General features: G+C 43.9%; 1 protein-coding gene and 1 pseudogene across 1 annotated transcript; one reads left to right on the forward strand and one right to left on the reverse strand.

The window, feature by feature from the left end:
* The first annotated feature begins 5,798 nt into the window (after positions 1-5,798).
* Positions 5,799-10,850, forward strand: Mrpl44 (mitochondrial ribosomal protein L44). Its single transcript, NM_001031650.1, has 4 exons — positions 5,799-5,995; positions 7,487-7,955; positions 9,091-9,269; positions 10,545-10,850. Exons 1-4 carry the CDS (start codon positions 5,817-5,819, stop codon positions 10,714-10,716), a joined length of 999 nt encoding a protein of 332 aa, NP_001026820.1. The 5' UTR covers positions 5,799-5,816; the 3' UTR covers positions 10,717-10,850.
* Positions 10,851-14,181: 3,331 nt separating this feature from the next.
* LOC108352030 (40S ribosomal protein S2 pseudogene) lies at positions 14,182-15,216 on the reverse strand (annotated as a pseudogene).
* Between the last annotated feature and the right edge of the window lie 4,063 nt (positions 15,217-19,279).

The raw sequence follows: 19,279 nt of genomic DNA on the forward strand, positions 1-19,279 counted from the left end.
AGCCATATCTCGTAGTCTTTGTTTCCAAGGACACCACTCATTATTCCAAAGAGAGCCACTCGCTCTCTAGCTGTCTATTGTCTGTGCCATTTTGCTTCTCTAAGCCCAGGGAATTTCCCTACACAACACCTACATTTCCCTAAAGTTGTGTAGATTCCTGGTGAGAAGGTACATACAGTCTGAGTCGTGCTGGGCTAGTGGGAAATTATGCTTTGGGGTTTAACATCTATGGATGTAGCAAATTTGTTTGCCCTCTCAACGGTTGAGTGTCCACTATTTGTTCAGGCCAAGGAGCCCTCCTTTCGTCTCCACAAAGTCTTAATAGCTCTTGCCTTCGTGACTTTGTACAACCCATAGAATATTTGTTTATTTTCTCGTCTCCTCAGCATTTGGCAAGTCTGTATCCATCTAGAACCTGCCTTTCAATGGATTTCTGAAATGTGGAATTGTGGGGAGACCCTGCTGATTAAGGTTGAAGTCTACCGTGGTTGGGGATTTAGCTCAGTGGTAGAGCGCTTGCCTAGGAAGCGTAAGGCCCTGGGTTCGGTCCCCAGCTCGGGGGTGGGGGGTAGGGGGGTGGGGGGGTGTTGAAGTCTACCAGGACCAGATAGCGCCTCAGAGCTTAGCACAAAATGGAGAACCCCCTTAACCCGCATGGCTTCCCTTTCTCTGACCTTGTTTGGGAGCTTCATCTCCCTACCTGGACAAGGTCAACTTCCTCCCCTTAGGCCTGGGAAGAACCTGCCTGGCAGGAATTCCTAGAATGCCTCTCCTAGCAAAGAAGACAGTCCCAGTACTTTAAACTCTAGCCAACAAAACTTCACCTGAAAAAGAACCCCTCCCCATCCTCCAAGGGTCTCATATAGCCCCGCTTCACCGGAAATAAAGTGCGTATGCACACAAGCTAAGACTGTCTAAGAGAGCTGTTTCGTTGAAGACCATTGGAGAAGGCCTTTGTCTAAAAGACCTACAACACTAAGATCCTTGATAAAACAATCCTTGCCCCCAGTCCTGTTCCCCGTCCCCCTGTCCCCCCTACCCCCAGCAATCAGGCACTCACACCCAGCTGCACGGGGACCCTGTGACCCCACCTGTTCCAGATTCCTGCTTCATCCTTCCAGTCCAGTGTGCAGACGAATCTGAATACCCTGAGAGGGAGGAAGTGGAGGACTCAGCCACAGCTGGACCCTGACATGAATACTGCAGCCGCTGCTGGACGTGGGGCATGGCCAGCTGATGCATACCACATGGACTATTTGTTATGTTGACAGTTTTACCCAATTGGTCTGACCCCAAGTAGCCAATTACTCTAAAACATATAACTTAAAACATAGCCTTCAAAAGCCTAGGATGTACGAGCAGAGGATCTGCTCCTGAGGTTTCAGTCAAGGTATTGCCTGGAACTGGTCACCCCACTTCTATAAGGGCTCCCTCGACACAGTCATTTCATGCAGAAGGTCTCTGTAACTACTACCACATGAAGACTTTTGCAATATAATTATATATTAAAATGTTTACATCAGATATATATTGACGTTTATAGGTTTTTAAAGATATTTTTCCTTTTTTATGAGTGTGTGTTTTAAGATTTATTTATTTATTTATTTATTTTAAAGATTTATTTATTTATATGTAAGTACATTGTAGCTGTCTTCAGACACACCAGAAGGGCATCAGATCTCATTATAGATGGTTGTGAGCCACCATGTGGTTGCTGGGATTCGAACTCAGGACCTCTGGAAGAGCAGTTAGTGCTCTTAACCACTGAACCATCTCTCCAACCCCCTATTTGTTTATTTTTAATTTATGTGAGTACACTGTAGCTACCTTCAGACACACCAGAAAAGGGCACCGGATCCCATTACAGATGGTTGTGAGCTACCATGTGGTTGCTGGGAATTGAACTCAGGACCTCTGGAAGAACAGTCAGTGCTCCTAACTGCTGAGCCATCTCTCCAGCCCTAAAGATTTTTTTATTTTATCATTTTACATGTACCGTGTACTACACTTGTGCCTCCAGTGACCAGAAGAGGGCATCGGATCCCCTAGAAATGGATTTCCAGGTCATTATGAACCACTAGTAAGCTCTACTAGTTTTCCACGTTGGCTAGTGTATCTAGAGTCAACTTTCCTAAAACTAGTTTTACAAATATAACTTAAGTAGAATAGACTTAATTCCTTATCAAGACTTAGTTACTCTGGTTTTTAAGCAGTTTTAACTCTAGTCATCTTATTTTATGACAATTATATCTATCTCAATTTTCTTCAATGAGGGAATTTAAAGAACATTTTGGATCTGATTCCTTAGCTAATACAAGAGATTTACTGACTTCCAATGGTTGAGGCTGCTAGTTTGCAGGCAAAACTTCTACAGCCATCACACCTTTGCTGTTTTTTATGTTTTTGTGCACTGGGTACCAACTGCCCACACCATCACTGAAGGACCAGGTAAGCAAGGTCCCCAATATAACGACATCAAAGAGTAAATAAACTATTCAACAATGGTTAGATCGAACTCTCATTACCTCCTTTCCTCTTCTTCCTCAATGTGATTCTGCCTACTGTTCACCTGATGTTGACCAACTGGAAACCAGAATGCTGACACTCATAAAGCTTTGATCAAACTGGGATGGGTCTGCACGTAAGAGCAGTGGCTACTGTTCCAGAGGTCCTGAGTTCAATTCCCAGCACACATGAAGACTCACAAACATCTCTAACTGTAGTCCCATGGGAACCAATGCCCTCTTCTGGTGTGCAAAACATGCATACAGACAAAACACCCTAATACATAAAGTACATGAATATAATTAAATCTTTAAAAAATTAGGAACAACAGTAGATTATTGTTCTTAATGAAGTTCTTGAGAGAAAAATACAACAAAAATTTTTTTGTCCCTTCAAGTTTTTTGGAACTGGATCATGGATCCAAGTGTTTGTCCTCTTACCATGTTCACTGAAGCACACTTTTTTTTTTTTTTTGGTTCTTTTTTTCGGAGCTGGGGACCGAACCCAGGGCCTTGCGCTTCCTAGGCAAGCGCTCTACCACTGAGCTAAATCCCCAGCCCCTGAAGCACACTTTTAAGAACACAAGTAGTTTTCTATGTTGAGATTTGTAATATCCCTCCAAAGCTTATGTGATAAAGGTTTGACCACTAGTCCATGGCACTACTAAAAAATAGCGGAACCTCTATTAGTTGAGGCCTAGTGGGAGATTGTCAGTCATTGGGTTTAGGCCTCTGAGGGAGATTCTGGATCCTCACTCCTTTTCTCTGGATGAACTCTCTCTTATGTCCTAGGCATGAAATGAATAATTTTTGAGCCATTATTCACTCTGCCTTACCATGGGTTCAGAAGCAATTGTTGTGCCTGATCATGAACCGAAATCTCAAGAAAACACAAAAACAAAACAAAACACAACAGAACTTAGAATGAAATCTCTCTATAATAGAGTAGGGGGATTTATAAGAATGGCTTATAGGGTGTGGTCCAGCTAATGCAACAGTGGCTGCCTACAAACAGAAGGTCCAAGAATCCAAAGGTATTCAATCCACAAGGCTGGATGTCTCAGCTGGTCTTCAGCATATGCTGAAATCCCAAAAAAGTGGGCTCTAATGCTGTGAAAAGACCAACTTGCCAGCAAGAGCAAGGGCAAGTGGACAAAGAAAGCAAACATCCTTCTTCCATGTCCTTTCTACAGGCTTCCAGCAGAAGGTGTGGGGCAGATTAATGGTGCATCTTCCCACCTCAAAACTCTGGGTTGGAAGTGGAATTTCTCATTTCAAATAACTTAATTAGGGGAAAAAAAAACCCTCACAGATGTGTCCAGCCATTTGGGTTTTAGTTAATTCCATATGTAGGCAAGTTGACAACCAAGAATAGCCAGCACACCAAATAAGCCTTTACTAGTCTTAAAGTGATTACACCGATGGAACGACAGCAAGCTGAACACAGACATTAATTCTGGGCTTCTTGTGGGGCATTAGTGGAGAAACTGCTTGAGCCATTACAGGTTATTTTTATAGCTGTTGTTGCCGAGAGCCTCTGCACATAGAGACACAGCACTTTAACTGAAGGGACTATGGCAGCATGGCTTTGGTAGGCCTGTCCTTCTCCAATCCCTCTGTCTTGTTAAACCCATTAGACTACATTCCTAAACCTGGCTGCCACATTCCTATAGCTAGTCTATTCCCTTATTTGTCCACTTCCTCTTCCTGAGACTGACCACCAAGGTCCAGCTATCTAAGTATTGGAGTCCGGCAATCATAAGCCCCCTTTGGCTCACCTAATTAAAATGCCCAATCAAAATACATCATCCACCCTAACACAGCCCTCTCTTTTTTTATTCTTAAAAATTAAACCGCAACATTTGCTACTGTTTTTCTGCCTGAGTCAGAAAGCAGCAACTTTAATTTTTCTTCTCCACTTAATAAAGTGAAAACAGGTGTTTGGGTGTGGTTTGTTCCTAATCTGGGATCTGAATGGGAACCCTCGATGTGTGTGGGTCTTCTTCCTTAACTTTATTAAACTTGTGATTACTGTTAATCCCACAGATATGAGGAGAAAGACCCCCAACTCAAATCATTATGGCCAAGTTAAATAAAGAAAGCTATTAATTAAAGCAAATCTTTAAAATTTGTGTACATTGGCTGCCTCTCAGTGAAGGTGCGGTTCAAGAGATCAGCATTAGATCTAGGGAAGATAAGAGGTTTTTTTTGTAGTCCAGAGTAGGGGGTTTCCAGATGTGGGATTTGGCAGGCAAATAGGCAGAGTTACAGACACAAAACACAAGCACAAGAAGTTGGTTGTAATAACCTCCTGAAACAAAGATGTGGTTGCAAAGTGGTCATAACAACATGTGGTCACGATAACCTTTTGAAACAAATGCATGGTTGCTATTCCTGGAACAGGCAGTACAGAACCATCTGTAGCTAAGGTGACTGGTGGGGTATAGCCTAGTCTTTGAGAAACAGAGATTTAATCATAAACAGGTACAAATGTAGTTTGTCTTTATTGTAAGATGGCTTTCAAGTCAAAGATGAGACAGGCTGGTTCATCAGTTACATCAACCAGCTTCAGATTAATTCTACCAATAAATGTTATGTTGCAGAAATGAAAATTCCCTGTGGTTTCTTGGAATCCATTTATCTGATGGTCCACGAATTTTCAATGCTTTTAATATCATTTTGATTTGTTTTAGAAAATTTGCTTCAACCAGATATCTGTTAGAAGCTCGTTTATAGCCATTCAGATTCTCCATTTTGAAAAAGCTCAAACGAGGGTGCACAATCCTAGCATAAACACCCTAACTGGGCAGTAACATGTCTTGGTCAGTATTTCAAAGCAGGTGAAAATACATTTCCTGGGCAGGAAGACAGATACTAGTCTTGTTTGGAAACCAATTACAATAACCAAAGAGAGGAAGGAAATAAATTAAAAAATAATTTAGTAACCAGAACAAGCTGTGAAAGTAGGCACACCTAAAGACCCTGGAGTCTAAACTGGGTGACCGCAGGGACATTGTTGCCTTTTTTATTAAAACGAAAACGAAACTAGTTTTTGTTTTTGCTTTAATGAGAAATAAACACAAGAGAGACTGACAGGGTCAAGCAACTGTCTCCCAATAATTTCTGCACCCATATTTATAGAATGGGCAGAAAGAAGCACTTGCGCATGCGCACTATGCTAGTCACGCACTTTCTTGGGTGTCCTGCAGCACTGAGGCCTCTTTCTGTTGCTGCACCAGTTTCCGGGCAACCGCGTTCCCACTACACCGGTCCGGCTGTCTTCCTTCCGCTCTCCATTGCCCTGTTCTTGCCATGGCTTCTGCTGTATTCCGGCTGCTGCAGCAGGGCCCTCGCCGCCTCTTGGCTCCGGCCGCCCCTACGTTGGTTCCTCCAGTTCGGGGAGTGAAGAAGGGATTCCGTGCCGCCTTCCGCTTCCAGAAGGAGCTGGAGCGATGGCGCCTGCTACGCAGCCCGCCACCGCCGGTGCGACGGTAGGCGTCTCGGGAGGGTCGAATGGTTGAGGACACTGGGCTGCAGCTGCCTGCCTGCAACTGCGGTGGGGACGTGTCCGCCACCGGCCTGGGGCAGAGGAACTGGGCGACAGAGGCCGGGCTGCCCCCTGCAGAATCTCACTAGCCGAAAATAAGTGGGATCCGACAGAGGGTAACTGCTTGTAATTGGAATTGGCCCAATTTTGTCCCTTCCTAATCTCAGGCCAATTGGGTACCTTTAAGAGAAATAGGATCGTTCATTCTACAGCGTTGCGTACCAGGGCAGAAAAATTTAGTTCTATGTAAACTGAATTTCGTGTCCACTGCCTGGAGTAAGAGGGTAAAAGTTTAGGTTTTTGATCTAATTAATCTTGTTGCCTGAGGGCTGGGGGAGGACGAATGAAAACAACCAACAAAAAACTCCACACGTTTTTATTAAGTGCATCATGCTCATATATGATCCTGCATCTTGCATATTCTGTTTACTCTGTCTTTGTGGACAAAAGTACACGAAGGTCGACTTCATTCTTACAGTTGCACTGGCATTTGACTTTCGTTAGATTGTTAGTACACATGTGAAGCAGAAACTGTCTCTAGCTAGTTATTCCTGAGCTGAAATTTTGATTGCCTTAATATTGCCCTCCAGGAGAGTATTGACCTCTGTTCACACTAACACCAGTGAGAACACACCTTCTATTACAAAGAATTGTGGCTTAATAAGCAAAACTCAGAATCATGTCTTAATTTTCATTCCCTTGCCCAGTAGACAGGTGGGTATTTTAAGATTCATGAATTAAAATTGGGAAAAACTGTAGAAAACAAATTTAGATTTTCAACTTAGATCTCTCTACGTTTCTTCTCTCTCTTTAAAGAGTTTTGTTTTGGCTATATTTTTCTCTAGGAAAAGATGTTTTAATTCTTGTCTGTGTGTGACTGTGTAGTGTACCTGCACACACCAGGCCTTTGTGTCTGCTAGATAGGCACTCTACCGCTGAATTACAACAGCCTCAACTCTCACCCATGGTTATGAACTTTTAAAACACTTAGAATACTGATACTAGCTTATGTAACTGGAAATTCAAGTGGACATTTCTGAGATTTAAATAAATAGGATATAAGCTAAATAGAATTACTTTTAGTTTGTGGCCTGAATCTATATAGTTATAATTTGTTCATACTCAGGTGGAAAGCATTATTTCACAGTTAGAGCAGAAGGAAGGAACTTAAAAGCTAGAAGAGCAGCCTAATCTGATGTGAACAGTCTCTTTAATATGGCAATGAAGCCAAAATGAAAAAATTAATCCACATTTATGGAGACTGATAAAGGACTGTCAGCGTTCACCTGTATTCTTTTTTTGTATCTAAACTGTCAAAACCCGACAATAAAAGAAAAATAAAATGATTGCGTTCCTCTGTGTAATAGTTACAGCACAGTTGTACGTGGTACCATGCCCTTCTCCTTACCATCTCTTACTGTTTCTACCTCCTCAGCTCAGAGAAGCCAAACTGGGATTACCATGCGGAGATACAAGCCTTTGGGTCCCGGTTACAAGAGGCCTTTTCGTTGGACCTTCTCAAAACAGCATTTGTCAATAGCTGCTACATCAAAAGTGAAGAGGCGAAACGTCAGAACCTCGGCATAGAGAAAGAAGCCGCTCTTCTGAATCTTAAGGACAATCAAGAACTGTTTGAGCAAGGGCTGTCTTTTTCACATCGGTGCCTCACACAGTTTCTTGAAGACGAGTTTCCAAACTTGCCCACCGAAGGCATTGAGAGTCTAGTTAACTTTCTTACTGGTGAGGCAGTTGTCTGTCACGTGGCCAGTAACTTGGCTGTGGAGCAGTTGACGCTCAGTGCGGAGTTTCCTGTCCCCCAGCCTGTGTTACGTCGGACTTTCTTTGCAGTAATTGGAGCCCTGCTCCAGAGCAGTGGTCCTGAGAGGGCTGCACTGTTCATCAGGGTGGGTAATGGTTAATAGCACTTGTCCAGACCTGCTCGATGTAGACAGAGGGGGAAGTGTCTTTTTCTCATGCATTCCTTTGCTAGATGTTGGTAGAACAGAATGTTCCTACCTCCCAAAACTTACAAAGACTCAAAACTATTTCTTTTAAAGATTTATTTATTTTATGTATATGAATACACTGAACTGTCTTCAGGCACACCAGAAGAGGGCATCAGATCTCATTACAAATGGTTGTGAGCCACCATGTGGTTGCTGGGAATTGAACTCAGGACCTGTGGAAGAGCAGTCAGTTTTCTTAATTGCTGAGCCATCTCTCCAGCCCAGCCCAAACTTTTTATGGTAACTTTGTGGTTGTTATTTCAGTTTTCTTTTGCCAATACCCTGGAAAGCAAATAATACATGCTGGGTTGTGAGTTCTGCAGATTTAAGTTATTTTTAGCTTTTTTAAGTTTTTTGTTTTGTTTTGGTTTATTTATTTATTTATTTATTTTTTGGTTCTTTTTTTCGGAGCTGGGGACCGAACCCAGGGCCTTGCGCTTCCTAGGTAAGCGCTCTACCACTGAGCTAAATCCCCAGCCCCGTTTTGGTTTATTTTTTAAGGAGAAAATGTTTGTGTATAGTCCGACATGGAGGAAAGGCGTGTCCTCGCGAGTGTGTCCTTAGTAATGAGACAGATACACAGGTTTCTACTTTGAATTTCAGTGATTTGACTCTTGAATTCTAAGGCAGGAGTCTGTCTTCTGAATAATTTTCATAGGTCATATTGCTTGACATCATTTTCTCAAGGTTTGAAATTGAAACATGATTTTTATTAAAAATATAAACAAACAGCAACCAGGATCATTTGGGTTTAACTCTGGTAGGCTGTGTGCTGGCTTTGCGTGTGTGAGCCCACGGGGGAGAAGCTCAAACTGGAGTTCCATAGCCAGAAACTGAAAATACTCTATAATCTCAACTTTTTCAAGCAATGCTTTAGTGCAAAAGGTCAGATTTCGAGCATTTTCCTTTCGGGCTCTATATATTTAATATGTACACCTGACACTCATTGCCTATCGGTTTTTATGGTAGAAATGGAATTTGAATTCTGGCCATAATATTCTATGTTCTAATTTAAATGTCATTTTATGCACAGGACTTTTTAATTACACAAATGACAGGGAAAGAGCTGTTTGAGATGTGGACCATCGTAAATCCCATGGGACTCCTCGTAGAGGAGCTGAAGAAGAGAAACATCTCAGCTCCTGAGTCCAGACTCACCAGGCAGTCTGGAAGCACAACTGCTTTGCCTTTATATTTTGTTGGCTTATACTGGTTAGTGAAAAATTCATTCTTCACTTTTTAACTTTGATTGGAGACCTTAAAGATATAGACTCACAGTTGTTAAGTGTTACTTCTAATAACATTAAAATCCTATCTCTGAGCTGGGTGTGGGGGTACATGTCATTAATGTAGGCTAGCATTTATGAGGTAGAGGCAAGCAGATCTCTGTGAGTTTGAGCCCAGACTGTCTATAGAAAGGCCACCCAGAACTACACAGCGAGACTCTGGTGGGGTGGGGTGGATACGATCATTATCTGGTTTTTGTTATTGGTAGTGGTGGTGGTGGTAGGTTTTTTGTTTTTCTGCTATTGATAGAAGATAAGTAATCTGTGTTTTGATAATAGTGACTTCTGAAGATTGTATGTATGTGAGTGTTGGCCTGAGGTATGTGTGCAACCACATGCATATGGAGGCCAGAAGAAGGTGTCAGTTCTGGAACTGGAGTTACAATGTTTGTCAGCTGTTGGGTTCATCCTGGGATTCAAACCTGGGTTCTTCGCAAGAGCAGCCATTGCCCTTAAGCACTGAGTCTTCCCTCCAGCTCCTGCTACGTCACTTCTGGACAGCGGTTTGCTGTAGAATTTCATGGGATATAAGCTCATCTTATATTTTCTATATAAAAAAAATAAAAGCTTTATTTCTATCTTGATTTGTTCTTGGCAGCAGCCAAGCTGAGCCTCATAGTGGAAGATAGGAGCTCTGCTGTCTGTCAGAGTGTCTGCACATTTAGAGCCTTTTAGTTTTGTTAAAAACAAACCTGTCTGAAGTTGATTTCAGGTCTTAAAGTGGGGTAGAGGTGTAGCTGAAAGATAGAATGCTTTCCAGAGAGAGAGAGAGAGAGAGAGGGAGAGAGAGAGAGAGAGAGAGAGAGAGAAAGAGAGAGAGCGCATGATTTATCGATCACATTCAATTAGAGTGGTAGATGTGGACATTGAGTATCTAAGATACATACATTAAATTTTCTGCAAATATTTTTCCAGTCTTTGCATGAGGATTTTCTAGTCTAAGGAACTTGCCATGTAGACCTAGTTGTTTCAGACTCAGAGATCTGCCTGCCTCTGCCTCCCAAATGCTGGCGTCAAAGGAGTGTGCCACCACACTCAGCTGTAGTCCTCGTGAACTCCTGATCCTCGTGCCACCTTCTGCTGTGCCTTGGAGGAACTGGGCCTCAGAGGTTATTGTGTTTATATGGAATGGGATGGAAGGCATAACTGCACCATGTACTCTCTCTTCCTGGCATCAGGTCACTGTCTGTTTTCTTCCTAGTGACAAAAGGCTGATCGCAGAGGGACCTGGGGAAACTGTACTTGTTGCAGAGGAAGAAGCGGCACGAGTGGCGCTCAGGAAGCTTTACGGATTCACGGAGAACAGGCGGCCCTGGGACTACTCCAAGCCCAAAGAGAGCTCAAGAGCAGAGAAAACCAGCATTGCCAGCTAGGCAGCAAGGGTGTGTGTGACGTCATCACCACTGAGCACAGCAGAGAGACAGTGCCGGAGGCGAACAGCTCAGAATATGGGAGCAATGTCTCATTGCTCTCACTGTGCCCTACAATTAAACAGGTGTTTATCAGGTGACGGGAATTTGTTTCATTTTTTTTCTGTTTCTCTTACTACTGGTTTATTACTGTGTATGATTTGTACAGTTAGATGTATTTTATTCCCTCCAGCTTTGCAGTACAGTTAAATACATGTCATATGCAAAGTTCATTGTAATATGAATAAAAAGCTACTCTTTGAGATTTCCTCCCTTTTCATGGTGATGCAGGAAAGGCTGAAGAAGCAGCTGTGGCTGTGAGTGTCACAGGTTTGAGACAGAGGTACAGGATGAGGGCAAGGCTGGGTCCAGTAGAAGGAACAGGAGGACAGTTAAGCGAGTGCAGATGACAATTCAGGCTACAACACCATCAGGTATGGAGCTGAGCCCAGGACAGTTGGGAGTCCTCTGCCTATTAGTCCTTGGTGCCAGGTGTGGGGACCACTGTAGCAAAAAAGTGTCTGCCACTTCCTAGCATCTTCCAGGTGAGTTCTTTGGGGTTTGAAGTTGATTTGGGCCACTTTGAGTCCCCGAAGAGTAATAGGATGAGTTCAGGGTTTTTGTTCACCCACTCCCCTTCTCACCTAGGCACCATGGGCTGGCTGCCTCTTTAAAAGGCTGCACATCCTACTGGCTGGCCACTTTCCTTTGTCCAGTGTGTACCAGTAGTCCAGGGTGGTGTCTGGACTGGGTGTTTCCAGGTTCTTAGGGTTTTGTTCAGTATTCAAGTAAAAGCTTACCCCGATTGCAAAGTTGCAAGGAAATTTTATTAAAACAGTAGGAAAGATCAAAATAGCCTGCAGGGAGCAGCAGGCCATGTGAGGGAAGACACTCAGTAGTCTTGATGATGGTGGGGTTCTCCATTAAGGGGTCCAAGAGAAGGAGGAGCTGAGTTCCTAAGAGGGGTGCTTGGGTGCATTGTACAGAGATGGGAGTGTGTGGGTGTAGTACATGTAGGTAAAGGAGCTAGACTGCCAAATGCATTAGGAGAGGGAGCTGTTCATAACCCAAGTAGAGTCCCATGTTGGCTCTCCGTCCTGAGTGTGCCCAGGAGGTTCTTGGGTCTGGTATCCCTGATAGGATTTTAATATGTCAATATGCCCCTAGTGTCTTAATTCACTCCTAATAAACGGTGACTTCTCTGTGTGCAGGAATAAGCTATCTTCTTCTGTGTGCGTGGTGGTGCCAGACAGATGATGACATTCATGTTCATACAGGTGTGCAGTCATACTCAGTCCTCAAAATGCAGTGAAATCTGCAGAGAAATCTGCAGGGAGAGGTGGCTCTGCAGCTAAGTGCACTTGCTATCGTAGAGAAACCATGTTGGTTCCCAGCATTCATGAAGTGGCTCACAACCAATTCTAGGGTATCTGACACCCTCTTCTAGCCTCCTTAAGTACTACATGCATGTGCCCATAAGTACATGTTCCTATGCATTAAAAAAAATACATCTTTTAAAATAATGGAGTCTTTCAGGACTAGCTATAGTCTTTGAAACTTTTATACAAGATGGGCTAATTTACAGAAGGACACAGCCTGCTCTCCCAGAACCCCTGCTTCACCAGCTTCCACACCTACCTGTATCTTCAACAATGCAAATTTTGTGTGGGAAAAACTGATAGGTAAAGAGGAGGGAAGGAAATACTAGTAAGCTTTCAAGTGCTTTATGAAACAGAAGAAATTTCAGTGCATGGATAGGGCCCACAGAGGGAAACCCATTTCCACCTGATAAAACCCAGTTATTCTAATAGCTTTAAAACCTTTTCTTGCTTTTTCACCTGTACTGTTATTTGATTTTTGGTTTAAAAAAAAAAAAAGAATCCAGTCATAGATCTGGCATTGAGTGGAGACATTACTCTTCACTGACCTAAATGTCTAAGGTTACTATCTAGTAGAGACCTCTCTCAGGACAGAGACAACATTTCCTCCCACCCCCTACATACAGCAAGAGTTAATCAAAAGGATCTGTTGCTCATATAAACTAGAAAATACGCCTCAGGAAAACTGTTCCAGACACTCGAAGATACAGTATATAGCCTCTTATTTATTTATAAGATACAGTATATAGCCTCTTAATAGATACAGTGTCATCATTATGGTCTCATTAGTCAGTCACCTGTGAGAGTATTTTCTTCCATAGTAGCCTCTGTTGTATTCTGTAATAATCCATGTCTGTCTTCTACATGAAGCCCTGCGTTTCTTCTAAGTTCATTTGACAGAGATCCCAAGGGTAGGGAAATGACTGCAGGCCAGAGTGAGATTGCAGTACCATTCTGTCCCTGACTCATAAAACCTTGAGTTTGTTTTGTATTGTTTCTGGTTTCTGGTCTGCCCCACTTTGAAAGTAACAGCATGAGTCCCCAGACCTGTGACAGAAGAGTACCCAGCATTCATTCTGAAGCTAGAAAGAAACACCTTTGAGATGAGAGACAATATATTTTAAAGCTGCGGTCTGTTTTGAGCAACGAAGGCTTCAAACAGTGGGGTGGAGAAGGCAGCTGCCTCAGCGGCCTCATCCTCTGCTCAGTCACATCTCAATCAGCCAGAAAATCAAATCCTCTTGCTGAGACTGGCCAGAAAGGTAGAACTGTGTCTTTTTCTTTTTTTTTTTTTTTCTATTCCCGGAGCTGGGGACCGACCCCAGGGCCTTGCGCTTGCTAGGCAAGTGCTCTACCGCTGAGCTAAATCCTCAACCCCTAGAACCTGTGTCTTGTGTAACAGACACAGTATCATGGCTAACAGACTGTTTCCAAGAGGACACTTGAGAAGAATCTAGTTGGCTAAATCAGTGGGTTTAGTAAAATGTTGAGTTTTAATTTGTTGAATCCTGGTAGTAGCCAAGGCTGACCTGTAACTCATCTTCTTGGTTCACTGTTTCTGTTTTTCTCTCATTTTAGTTGTTTGTCTGTTTGTTTGCTTTGCTGTTTTGCTTTTTGAGCTTTAACTTGAGTTTCAGTTAACCACAGGGATAACAGACCCAGCAGTGCAGATGTCCTTATGCCTGACATCTCATGAGTAAGCGTCACAAAAGTGTGTCTGTGGCACCATGGAGTCAGCGATATCATGTAACACAAGACAACAAGCATGTTAAATACCCACCCAGAGTGAGCAAAATGCCAGCCTCTACCGAGAATCTGCTGGGTTTCTTTAAGCACTCTTTGTAATCTTTGGCGATTTCACTGGCAAACTCTGGCAATCCTTTTCTGACTTCTTGTTTAGGGTAGTAAGACTTTAGCCTACAAGGCTGACTGAGAATTCAATCCCCAGTGGCACCTGTTGACGTCTCTGAATTCTTACCCACACTCGCCTTGCCTATCCTTGGGTACAGGATCCCTGTTCACTTAGGGTGGAATGATTACCTGTCTCTAATTTCTTTTCTTTTCTTTTCTTTTCTTTTCTTTTCTTTTCTTTTCTTCTCTTCTCTTCTCTTTTCTTTTCTTTCTTTCTTTCTTTCTTTTTTTTTTTTAACAGACTTAATTCATTTATTTTTCTTGTATAAAAGCCCTTATGTGGTAGCCACAGCTGGAGCCTGGGTCCTCTGAACAGAGACTCTGGTGTGGGTTTTCACAAGATGGTCAGTGAATTCCTGATAAGGAGACTTGGTGAACACAGTCTCTTTCCAGAGGTCAGGGGTCAGGTAGCTGTAGGTCTTGGAGATGGCATCAAAGGTGGCCTTGGCAAAGTTGCCCAGGGTGGCAGTGCAGCCCCTGGCTGGAGTGTAGCAGTCATCTATACGGCCATCATCAGTAGCTTCTTGGGCACAGGAGCAGAGACAATGCCAGTGCCTCTGGGGGCGGGGATGAGACACACCAGCACAGAGCCACAGCGGCCTGTCACCTTGCATGGCACAGTGTGGGGCTTGCCAGTCTTGTTCCTCCAGTAGCCTCTCCGGACTGGGACGATCGAAAGCTTGGCCAGGATGATGGCCCCTCGGATGGCAGTGGCTACCTCCTTGGAGCACTTAACACCAAGACCAACGTGGCCATTGTAGTCCCCAATAGCGACAAAGGCCTTGAACCTGGTCTGCTGGCCAGCCCGAGTCTGCTTCTGCACTGGCATGATTTTCAGAACCTCAGGCTTTAGAGATGCACCCAGGAAAAAGTCAATAATCTCAGACTCCTTAATGGGCAGGGAGAACAGGTAGATCTCCTCCAAGGACTTGATCTTCATGTCCTTAACCAGGCGGCCCAGCTTGGTGACGGGGATCCACTCCTTGTCTTCAGCTTTACCTCCACGAGCCCCGCGGCCTCGACCACGGCCACGGCCTCGGCCACGACCGCGGCCCCTAAGGCCGCTGCCGAATCCTCCGTGGAAGCCACCACGGCCTCCTAATCCTGGGCCCCCGGGTCCTCCCGGCCCTCCCACTGCACCGGCGTCATCCGCCATTTGGTGTTTTCCCGAAGAAGAAGCTCTTTAAAAAAAAAAAAAAAAAAAACAAACATTTATTTATTATGTATAAACCATACAGCTTTCTGCTTACATGTATGCAACTACAGGCCAGAAGAGGGCACCAGACCTGATTATAGGTGGTTGCGAGCCACTATGTGGTTGCTGGGAATTGAACTCAGGACCTCTGGAAGAGCAGACAGTGCTCTTAACCACTGAGCCATCTCTCCAGCCCCCACCTGTCTCTAATTTCATTATGACCCAATCTGCATGCTTCCAATGCCATGCCTTCTTGTGCCATGACAAGTGATAATGGCTATGGAGATGACTGGAAAGCATAATGACACGTGGGTATTCCTTCTCTTAGCCTCCCTCCCTGTTCTTTGCTCTATAACAGTGGTTCTCAACTTGTGGTTGGAGACCCTTTTGCCAAACCTCTATCTCCAGAAATATTTACATTATGATTCATAACAGTTTCAAAAGCACAGTTATTAAGAAGTAATGAGAATAATTGTATGGTTGGGGGAATCATTACAGCATGAAGATCTATATAAAAGGGTCACGGTATTAGGAAGAGTTGAGACCACACTGCCCTCTAACCTCCCAGGCTGTCAGGGAACTCCTGGTCTACTTCCCTGTGCTTGATACTGGCTGAATGCAGAGAGAGGCAGAAGGAAGCAGTTTGGGGGTAAAAGCTGGCTTGTGACACTTCCCTTCAGCTTTCAAGCTTCTAAATCCTGTGTATGGATAGAGCGACACAAGGAACAAATGTAACTTTAGTACATAAGACAGCCTGTAAGTAAAAATATTATTTTGCATAAGGAATATACTTTCAACACACTTCTGAGTAAAACTCTTTGAACTTAAATTGTTAGGCTGTCTTTATTTAAATCTTGGTTTTAAAGCCACTGAAATTCATCTGTGGACTGGAACGTGGGGAAATCAGCTTCCACAGTTCCATCACGTAAAGTCACGTAAGACAGTGGACCCATCCCTGCACGACTTTCCCTGACCCCAGAAGAATAAACTTTAGGCATGGGCAAGAGGAACACGCGGGCTACAAGGAGGTTGGGTAGAGCACGTGACTAAGTTCATCCAGTCATCACCTGGAGAGCTGGCTCTTTGACCAATGCCTTTGCCACCTCGTATGGACAATCATAAGAATATAAGGGGACAGGGTGGTGTCAGTGGCACAGGCCTTTGATTCCAGCGCCGGGGACGAAGAGGCAAGCAGACTTCTCTGAGTTTGAGGTCACCCTGGTCTATAGAGCAAGTTTCAGGATAGTGAGGGCTTCACAGAGAAGCCCTGTCTGGATCTGTCCCTCTCCCACCCCCCCCAAAAAAAAAACCATAAGCATAAGGGAATCATTAAGCTATAAAGACAGTGTTGGCACTGGAGAAAGCGTCATCTATTATACTTAGACTCTCCTATTTTTTCTCACTTTGCTTTTTTAAGCCTGAAAGCCTACACCAAAAACGGAAGCTCGAACCTCTAAGAATACATAAGTCACGTTATCTTGCGTATTCACACATGCATTTACGTGTGCATATTTTACTACATTTTACTATATGCAGACATAAAATGGAGAGCCTTACTCTCACCGTCTTAGGTACTATAGTTCTGATTAAGAAAGGCACAAAGCAAGAGCTATTTTTAGAGTCCTCGCCTGATCCTGACCACAAGATGGTGCTCCAGAGCTGCAGCACAAACTTCGGATGTCACAAACCTAGTGGCGACCACTGTCCTCCTCCTTGGAAAGGAAGGAAAGGACATGATTATGTCACATGACTTCCAGGCCCCACACAGCCCGAGCTAGCCCACTGCGGGCTTCCTCTCAGGATGCTGTAGTTAGGAATCTGATGTGCGCCGTGCATTCTTGATGCCAAGGTGTGAGAGTTTGGTTTTTCATCCCCCTTTCCACTGGGAAAAGGAGAAACCACACGAATGCTGAAAATAAAAATTGTTTTTGAAGATTTTTTATTTACTCTTCTACTAGAACATCCTCTCAGACATCATGCGCTCTTGAGACCTGCATTCTGATGTCTGCTGTTTCCAGCCCCTTTCAGATATCCTGTACCGTCTCTCCAATCCTCAGATTGCAAAGACCTACAACCCTTGGAGTTGAAGACCCAGGATCCACGGCTCTTCACTTTGGGTATGAGAACACAGGAAGCCCATGGCTCACAGCAGAAAACTGAGGATGGCTTGATTTATCCTCATCTTGCAAGCTAAGAACACCTTCCACCCCCTCCAACATCAGAAGAAAATCCTAGAGTCAAAAGCTTCTAGCAAGGAGTGGTAGTGTGAGACTGTCGTCGCAGCAGCCAGAAGACGGCAGATCTGAGTTCAAGGCTAGCTTTGGCAATACAAGTTGGAGGCCTGCCAACTCTGGAAGACTCCATTGTCCTCCCTCTCCATTTCTTACCCCTCTTCCCCAAAGTCTTTATCACAAAGCACAAACTGATTGTGGCAAATCAGATCCCAGCACTCAAAATGAGAAATGCTGAAGTTCACAAGTTCAAAGCCAGCCTGGGCTACACCAGTAAGACCCTGTTTCAAAAGAACAACAACAAGAACAAAAAGAAAAATAAGTTAAAACAACTCACAGCCAGAGGCACAAACTTCTGAAAACAGAATGCTCAATTGGTGGTGTTTGCATTTACCACTGATACTTGTGTATTCAGCTGCCTGCCATTCATTACCAATACAAAACTAGTGATTTAGGAAAGCTGTCCTTGGAGAAAAAATAATAGAGGAAGCTAAAAACTACACATTTAACTGTCCCTGCCATTGAGGAAAGACCCGCATGACTTGATTATTCACAGAGTGCCTTTTTGCCAGGGTCCTGGTATTAAAATCGCAAAATGTTCTAGTAAGCTTGATCCGTTCTCATCCTTTCTCTGCAGGCAAGATGAGGTCATGTGCAGAAGACCTCATGTGAGGTCATTTTAAAGCCTGGGAATAGCTTGCTGAAGATGTTTCCTCTATACAGGTACTTTTCGCATCAAGACAATGGCCTGGAGACATTCCCAGTGAGCTACAGCTATGAGACAAAGGTGGAGAATGCTCAGCTGACCACACCGATGAATTGAGCATATAGAGATGTTTAAGGGGAGCCTGATGGGTCGCCGCGAGGATTCAGTTCTTGGCTCTAAGACAGTTGTGGCATCCTGGAAAGGCTGTTCCTAAGTTTGTCACATCTCTTAGCTTAGAGCTGGGCTCACTGACTCCAGACGGAGGCTGGTCTGCTAGGGGTTCACTCCTATTTTGCCACACCATGTTCAGTTAATCACGTTTGCGAGTGTTAGTCAACGGTTTGGTGGGTATAATGGAGAACTGTGACTTCTATTTAGCAAGCTTCTTATTTAAATCACGTTAGTTTCTTTCCTCAAGACACAAGAGAGAAGGGGAAAGTGGTTTGGCAAATGCTGAAGAGGTTGGGGATTGGTGGGATTGCAGATTGGTCCAGTCACTCTGGAAATCAGTGTGGAGGATTCTCCAAGTTAAAAATAAATCTACTGTATGACCTAGTTATACCATTCCCAGGCATCTGCCCAAAGGACCACCATCTTACTCCATAGATACTCGCTTAGCCACGTTCACTGCTGCTCTGTTCTCAGTAGCTAAGAAGTGACAACAATGGCCTTCATCCAATGAATGGACAGTAAGCATGTGGTACACACACACTGTGCGCTTTATGGATATATTCAGCTGGAAGAAATGAACCCACGGATAGGTAACTGCATGTAAATGGGAGGAATGAGAAAATCATATTGAGTGAGGAAACCCAGACCCAGGAAGACAAACACTGTGTGTTCTCTGTCATCCGAGGCTCCCAGCTCCAACGATTCAGATGTGACTATCTAACCTGGGGTAACTGCAGAAACCAGGAAAGTAAAATGGGGAAGGGGGACTGTGGAGAGGATGATAGCGGGGTATACGGGATCTAAAGTGGGAAATGGGAAAAACTGGGGTGGGGGAAGTTAGGGACAGGGGAAGGAGATGAATACAGAAGGGGGAGAGTAAAATAACCATAAGGTTGTCTGAAAGTTATGAGGAATCATTTATCTAGCTACCTAA

This window comes from Rattus norvegicus, chromosome 9 (genome assembly GCF_036323735.1).
Source record: "Rattus norvegicus strain BN/NHsdMcwi chromosome 9, GRCr8, whole genome shotgun sequence".
Taxonomy (NCBI): Eukaryota; Metazoa; Chordata; class Mammalia; order Rodentia; family Muridae; genus Rattus; species Rattus norvegicus.

Excerpts from the sequence above, each read along its gene's own strand:
- Mrpl44 (NM_001031650.1), top strand. The coding sequence starts at position 5,817 with ATGGCTTCTGCTGTATTCCGGCTGCTGCAGCAGGGCCCTCGCCGCCTC. Across the intron at positions 5,996-7,486 it reads CCGCCACCGCCGGTGCGACG|CTCAGAGAAGCCAAACTGGG; the intron begins GTAGGCGTCTCG and ends CTACCTCCTCAG. Across the intron at positions 7,956-9,090 it reads GGGCTGCACTGTTCATCAGG|GACTTTTTAATTACACAAAT; the intron begins GTGGGTAATGGT and ends TTTTATGCACAG.